Source organism: Hordeum vulgare, chromosome 6H (genome assembly GCF_904849725.1).
Source record: "Hordeum vulgare subsp. vulgare chromosome 6H, MorexV3_pseudomolecules_assembly, whole genome shotgun sequence".
Taxonomy (NCBI): Eukaryota; Viridiplantae; Streptophyta; class Magnoliopsida; order Poales; family Poaceae; genus Hordeum; species Hordeum vulgare.
Genome location: NC_058523.1, coordinates 477,725,994 through 477,733,996, shown reverse-complemented (window position 1 = coordinate 477,733,996; position 8,003 = coordinate 477,725,994). Strand labels below are relative to the sequence as shown.

Below are 8,003 nucleotides of genomic sequence, written 5' to 3'. Positions count from 1 at the left end.
ATTGCTATGGAAATGCCATGATAGGTAGGTATGGTGGCTGTTTTGAGGAAGATATATGGTGGCTTATGTGTGGTAGAGCATATCGTATCACACGGTTTCGATGCATCGACAAAGGCTACACCGATCCTCGAGGTGAGAATAGGCAATGCATGGTACCGAAGAGGCTAGCAACTATGGAAAAGTGAGAGTACGTATATCCATGGATTCACATTAGTCATAAAGAACTCACATACTTATTGTAAAGCCAATTAGCTCTCTTGAAGCAAAGTAATACTGGCATGCCCCTAGGGAGGAGGTTGGTAGGAGTTAACCATCACGCGCCCTCGATTATAACATCACAAAGGATTTCGATCAATGGTAAATTATGCTCCAAATTCATCGCATAACTAGAGACTATACGTGCATGCTTCTCGAATCACAAGCCTTAACACCAATGAGGGATAACACAAGCGATAACATGATAGATACTTATCATACGGAATGAGCGAGAGGCATATGCTAACACACTTTTCGTACTTGGATCATATGCACTTACGACTGGAACTCTAGCAAGCATCCACAACTAATAAAGATCATTAAGGTCAAACCCAGCAATACAATTGAGTAACAAGTCCTCTTTACTCCCATACACAACAACCCCCTTACTCGGGTTTATGTTTCAGTCACTCACACAACCCACTATAAGCGAATTATCAACATATTTCAACACCCGACAGTGGTAATCCCACACACTGTGCGACACAGAGGGCACCATAGGATATCACAAAAATAAAACATACAACTCAAACCAATCACAATCATCAATCAACCCATAGGACAAAGGTAATCTACTCAAACATCATAGGATAGCCACACATCATTGGTAATAATATATAGCATTAAGCACCATGTTTAAGAAGAGGTTGCATCGGTAAAAGAGGTGTTACACTGCTGAATAAAGGGGGACAAAGTTGGTGGTGATGGTGGCAAAGTTGTTGGTGTAGATTATCGTCACGATGGTTGCCCGGCGATGTTCCGGTGCCATCGGGATAAAGGGGGGGAGATCCCACCTCCTTCTTCTTCTTCCTTGGTATCCCCCTAGATGGGAGGAGAGTTTCCCCTTTGGTCCATGGCTTCCACGGATCCAGGAGGGTAGGAGCCCCTCCAAGATTGGATCTCTCTCTCTCTATCTCTCTCTTTGTTTCTCTTCTATTTTTGCGTCATCTTTTCTCGTGTTTCACCGTTTCTTAAATATCTGGAGATCCGTAACTCCGATTGGGCTGCAATTTTGAGGGGATTTTCGCGGGAAATTATCTTTCTTGCGGAAAAATAAGGGCTCCAGCTGACTTACAAGGGAGTCAGAAGGCAACAAGGCGCGCCCATACCCCCTAGTCGTTGCTTGTTACCTTCTAACCACCTTGGGCATCGTATTGCTTTGATTCCAACTCCCAAAAATCACATATATTCCAACATAAATCTCCATAATTTTTTATTGCATTTGGGATTCTTTTGATATGGATTTTCTGCAAAACAAAAAAACACACAAAAAACAGGAACTCGCACTAGGCACTGGATCAATATGTTAATCCCAAAAATAATGTAAAATGTTGCCAAATGTATATGTAAGTTGTAGACTATTGGCATGAAACAATCAAAAATTATACAATGGATGGAGACGTATCATCTTACTTTGTCTACATCATAGCATCTTGCTTAATGTGTTGCTTTGTTTGTCATGAACTTAATACCATATATGTAGGCAAGAGTTGGTAGATTGGTGGAGTAAGTGTAGTAGATGCAGGATCATTTCAGTCTACTTGTTCCAGATGTGATGCATATATACATGATTTTTGCCATGAATAATATCATAACTATGCACTTTTATCAATTGCCTAATAGTAATTTGTCTACACATCGTATGTTATGCGTTTGAGAGAGACGCCTCTAGTGAAAACTATGACCCCGGGTCTATTTAATCATATTCCTACGAACCTAAAAACCTTGTTGTAATTATTTTCTTTTACTATATACTATATACTATATATATATATATATATATATATATATATCATAATTAATACTTGCAAGTAATGAGTTTAAGGGGATTGACAACCATCTTGCCCGCGTTGAGTGCAAGTGTTCGGTTTTGTGTGTGTAGGTGCTGACGATGAGAGTTTGCCTTGATTCTCCTATTGGTTCGATAACCTTGGTTCTCACAATGGGAAATACTTATCGCTACTATATTGATTCACCCTTCCAAGGCAGCTCAAAATAAATAACCATCACCCAGCTCTCGCGCTCCTCGCCATGGCCGATGGAGTCCATGTCGCTTACACCCATGCTCCAACCTCCGCCAGCGCTGCCCATGGCTGCCGTGGTGGTTGTACCGCTTGGTGACTGATGAGACCTGCTGGAAAATATGGTGGAAAGCCAAAGAATACCTTCGTCTCCCCAAGCCTCATGGAGAAGCACTAAAGAGGCCGCCGCATGAACTGACGACCAAGAAGGCGTCCGTTTTTACCACGGATATGGCTTTGTCGCCGTTACTGCCTCCTCTTACTCTCCCATCCACGTTGGTGACCGTGGTTGAAGAGCCCTTGAAACCCATGAACACGATCACCGTCGCCACAATGTTCTCGACACTATGTATGAAAGGTAAAAAAATATTTTTTTCTTCATTTATTTTTTATTTTGCTTGTAGTTGATGAATGAAATGATTGAAACATGCATTTATGTGTTCTATATACAGTTAGATTCATGTAGTGTGGACTATGAAGAAGTTTTGAGATATACAAATGTTGCAAACGAGCAATTTGCTTCTCAAGAATTTGCTTCTCAAGATTTTGAACAAACCCTATATGAAGATCCGGAGTTTGAGATGAATGAGGAAGAGCTTGAATTTGATAAAAAAGAATGAGGGGTTTCTTAAGGGACCAAAGGGGAGAACCGCAAACTACTCAACTAGCGAATATGTATTGATATGCACAACATGGAAAAAATCACTTCATGCCTTTATCGGCATCGATCAACCCAACATCACCTACTGGAAGACGATCAAGGAGTATTTTTATAAGAGAAACACAAGTGGATGTGTCCGCATGTTTTGGTATCTTCGCCACAAGTGGTCCACCATATCCAAGGATCATTTCAAGTGGTCGTGTTTCTTGAAGAATGTTGATTGTATAAATCCATGCAGTTACAATGAGGAAGATAAGATGAATATATTTTGCTTCTTCAACAATACTTTCCCTCATTGTAGTATAGATTGTTTGCTCTCAATTTGGAATATCTTTGTTCTCAATGATTTCTTGTATATAAACCTCGCTCAAGGATGTTCCGAAGTAGAGGAAACAAAGGAGACAATAAGAAGAAATGGAAGCCCTTCACTTTACATCATTGTTGGACGAATCTTAAACATGGTGAGAAATGGAAGACCCGGAAAACATTTGAAATTCCAAACAAGAAGAAGAGCTCGGTTGGACTTGATGACAAAGAAAGTGAGGACGAAGAGAAAGGGGTGGCGCTCCCAACTCGATGTCAGCTAAGTCCGTTAGGCCGGATGGAAGAAAAAAAACAAAATGATACAAAGCTCGGGGACAACTATATCAAAGAATAACTCAAAGCAATTTTAAACTCAAGGAAAACATATACCGAAGAGAAGAAGGATTTGAATATAAAATAGATGGAGGACAGGGCGGAAGCCAAGCTACGGAAGCCGACATACGAAGAAAACAAGGCCAAGGAGAGGTGCATTGGCTGTGGAAAAGAAGGCAAAGGTCGAGCCCTGAGGGTGCAACTTGAGGAGAGAAAGCAAGCCATGGCCGAAGAGAAAACCATATTTCTTTTCTCTATGTGGATCATGCACTTTTATGATGTTGACACTATGTTTGCGACTATGATTTGAACTTCATATATGGATTTGATGTTGAACTTCATATGTTATTGCGTGTAGTCATTTTGCATAGATGTAGTGCAAAAGTTCGTATGTTCATGCACATTATAGTTAAAATGCATATGCAAATTGTGCTTGAGCTATATGTGCAAAATATGGTTCGGTTGCAGGGCGGTTGTGTGCGGTTGTCCTGTTTTAGATCTGCGGTTGCCTGCTAGAAACGACCACTTCTCGCGCCTAAAAAATAAGTCCTCATTTTGCTCCATTTTGTGGGGAGGGGTTCTTTTTTTTTTACTTCACCTCCATTTTGCGCCTTAAAATAGGACAATTGTTGAAGATGCTCGTAATGGATGTTCCTGAGTCTCTTGATTGTCCTCATGGTTTGAATTGTTACCATGGATTTGTGGTCTCCGTTGTTCACGGAGGAAAACTAATAATGAACTTAATAAAGCTTCAAAATATCTCTTTGATGGTGTTCGTTATCTAAGTTGGTTTTAAATATTTCCTTTGGAAGCTATAAGGCCAACTCTAACACACGATCCCAAACAGATGTGCGTTTTATTTGGATTTTGTTTGTTTGGGTAGGGCAATGGGACGATGTTCGGCCGTTTTTCTAGATGCGCTAACCGTGTGTCTAGCATGCACATGCCTCTTGTCCGTCGTCTAGAATTATTTGTAAATATTTTTTTTCATCATAGTCGTAGTTCATGTGAGAGGTCATAGTTCACGTCGACAACAAAGCCTGCAGCCGGCATACATATGCCAGCCTACATAATGATCAACCCCTCAAATCTCTCACCAGCAACAAAGTCAGCGACCGGCATACGTATGCCAGTCTATAGATCGATCACCCCTCCCGCCAAATCTCTCGTCGGCAGCCACCGGTCGGCACCCTTGACAACCTTCAAAATAAACCCTAAGTTTTGTCATCGATGACGACCTTGTGTTGTGCGGCCTGCATCGCGGGAGCCTCGGTGTCGTAGTCAGCGGCAGCTTTCCTCTCCACCGCAATGGTCCACCGGGCCCTCCACTTGGCCGATTCACAGTCGAGTTGCGCGGGTTCCGCCAACATGAGCTCCGACCGCGGCTTCTTCGGGCCCTTTTTCTTTACCACGGGGCGTGTGGTGGCAGTTGGGTCGCCAGATTTTTTTCAGGGCACCGGACATGGAGGAGGGAGGGGAGAGGGGGCACGAGAGGGTTTTGGAAAAGGAAAAGTATTGCTTTCCACTGACTGATTTCTCACCAAATCAGTCGAGTGTTGCACCCTCCACGCGTCCCGTCGGACCCACCTAGCGCTAGCACAACCTTATCCCCTCAATAGCCGCTCATCTTTTCTTTCGTCTCCTCCATCGCCTACCTCTATCGTTGCTTTCATCCCCATCCCTCTTCCTCTCGGCTCCCTCTCTATGCCGGCAGCCACTGGAGCTCTGTCCATCATACCTCCCGAACATACGCTCCCTCACTCTCGTATCCCCCAATTCCCCCATCGATGATGCAACATCAGGACACCACTGGTCACCAACGATGCAATGGGATGAAGCACGGCTGCTTCCCATTCCCGGCCACCGGCGTTGCAAATCCGATGTTGCGTCATAGCATAAGTCGTCACCATGCTACAAGGCGGGCTCAGGGCTGTGAGCCGAGGACGCGGGCTGCTGCGTCAGTGTGCGGCGCAGCTACAGTTCAACGAGTACGACGACAGTGACGGCGGAGTTGTAGCATGGGTCGTTGGTGGAGGAGTTGCAGTGCAACGACCATTGGTGATGCGCGTCGGTGGTGGGGACGCGACGCAACAGCCATGGTGCGGCATGACGTCGGTGGAGCTACAATGCAATACGTCGATGAGCGACGGAGGTGCAGTGCAACGGGGGCGTGATGATGTGTGCCGGCGGAGGAGATGCAACGCAACACGTCGATGTTGCTATGGAGCGTCTCTGGACTGTCGGTATTCCTATGGAGCCTCATCAGACCGCTCATGTTGTATTGAAACATCGTCGGAGGCCCCTCGTGCTGTGATGAAACATCGTCTGGTTGCCGATGTTGTATTAGAGCATCACTGGGAACTTGGGATGTAGCGCGGTGCTACAAAGAAGCTTCGCCGGGTCGCGAGCAGAGGTGCCACATCGACGGTGTTGTGTTAATTTGCACCATTGACGGTTTTCAGAGAAGCGTAGTGTCTAATAATCCAAATTATGGAAGGAGTGATCAACTGCTCCAATCATTCATGGACAAACAAATTGTATGGCTGTTTAGATGGTTGATTTTTCGCAAAGATCAACCGGTTGAGTCGTAGTAGCCCCTTTTAAAAAAGTGGAGGTGTTGTGTCTCTGATGGATAGGCCAAGGAAGTACAAGGGCGCGTGACCCGTCCATCCGTGTGTTGTACGTTTCGACGCAAACGTGATTCAAATATAGGTCTGAAATACATAACGGCGTACAAAAAATCAAACGTTTGTTCGTTTGCTTCCGCACGTTAGACCGTGTTTTCTATCTGTTTACCTTCAAACGGATGGACCATTTGGTTACTCGTCTAAGTTTTTGTTTTCTCAAACCAGAACGCGCAAACGCGCGTGCTTACTGCTTACCAAGCCAGAAGGACGACGCGTTCAAATTAATAAGATGAAAACGAACCAGGCGGGCGACGCGTTCCCTCCGGGCGAGAGATTAGCGCCCGGCCCCCCGCCTCGCCCTCGCATGCACGTGAACGCACGTAGACGCCTCCACATGGCGGCCACTCCCCGAGATTAGCCCTATAAATGGCGGCCCCCGCCCTCCCGTCCTTTCTCAGGCAAAGCAACAAGGACAACCCACAGAGCATCAGCCAGAGCACTTCTTCCTCCCCTCCGTTCTTCTCCGGCTCCGGTGCTCTCGTACGCGCGTTCGTCCGAGACCACCACCTCGACCAAGAAGAGATGGAGATGAAGAAGATCGCCTGCGCCGTCCTTGTCGCCGCCTCTGCCACCGTGGCCCTCGCCGCCGACGCCCCGGCCCCGGCCCCCGGCGCCGCTGCCGCTGGCTCCGCCGCCGCCGCCGTCCCGGCCGTCGGTGCCGTGCTCGGGGCCACCGTGCTCTCCTTCTTCGCCTACTACCTGCAGTAAGCGCGCCTCGAGTCAATTCGCTGCGAGGAGGAGGAAGGCAAGAAGAAGAAGATCACTAATTCACTATGTATGGCTCCACGCTACGCTGATCCAAGGCATGCGCGTGCGTTTTGAACGATGCATGCGTGCGTTTTTGGTTTATATATCTTGATTTTATTTTGTTTCTCCTCCTTTTGGCCAATCCATTTGCACCGGTCTGATTAATCTGGTGCTTTATTATTATTATTATTCTGTTCTTCCCTTTGAGAGAGGGGTCGATGGACATTGTATTATTGTTTGCCATTTGTTTGGCCTAATTAAATTTAAAGATTGGATTCAATCACACCGTGAATTTGTTCGAGCCTAATAATTTCTACAAGTCTTGATTTCAAGGAAGTTCTTCTTGTCCGAGTGCTTTGCGTGTGTGTATGATAGAGTTGTGAAATCTGTGAAACCATGCATTTTTCATCAGAACGGTTAAATTGTACCTGGCTTTTGTATTATATGTGCAGCTCCGAGGTCTGCCATGTTGGATAATTCAGCATTCCGAGTAACCCTCCGTTTCTTTTTACGCCTCATATTAGGTTCTGTAAGCATTGATCAAAGTTATGTTAAAAATTATCAACATCAACATTGCCAAATAAATATACTACACAAAACATTTCATGATTAACCTAGTGATATTGATTTAGTATTGTGAATGACTGTCTTCTTTTCTATAAACTGGTCATACTAAAAAATGTTTGACTTATAACAAACATAATGTGCAAAGTAAATAGAAAGGGAGGACACCCAGGTCAAAAATCATGCGAGGAACATGCGGGCCACCAAGTTTCTCAACCGAACAAATTACATGTCCTTTAGGTTCGTGGGTTCTTTTACGAATGTTTTTTCATCAGTGATAGTGATATCGCCGTGGACTTCTCAAAGGGATTTAAGGTCTACTACTTTGAAAGCACACAGAAGGGAAAAAATGGAGAAATAAATTATTGAGTAAAATTGGGGTTCACTGAGTAAAAACATCTATTCGATGCTTCACACGAGAGAAACTGCAGA

At 44.9% G+C, this 8,003-nt stretch overlaps 1 protein-coding gene across 1 annotated transcript; it reads left to right on the top strand.

Moving 5' to 3' along the window:
* The first annotated feature begins 6,582 nt into the window (after positions 1–6,582).
* On the top strand, positions 6,583–7,290 carry LOC123402444 (arabinogalactan protein 23-like). Its single transcript, XM_045096368.1, has one exon. It carries the CDS (start codon positions 6,627–6,629, stop codon positions 6,966–6,968), a length of 342 nt encoding a protein of 113 aa, XP_044952303.1. The 5' UTR covers positions 6,583–6,626; the 3' UTR covers positions 6,969–7,290.
* The last annotated feature ends 713 nt before the right edge of the window (positions 7,291–8,003 follow it).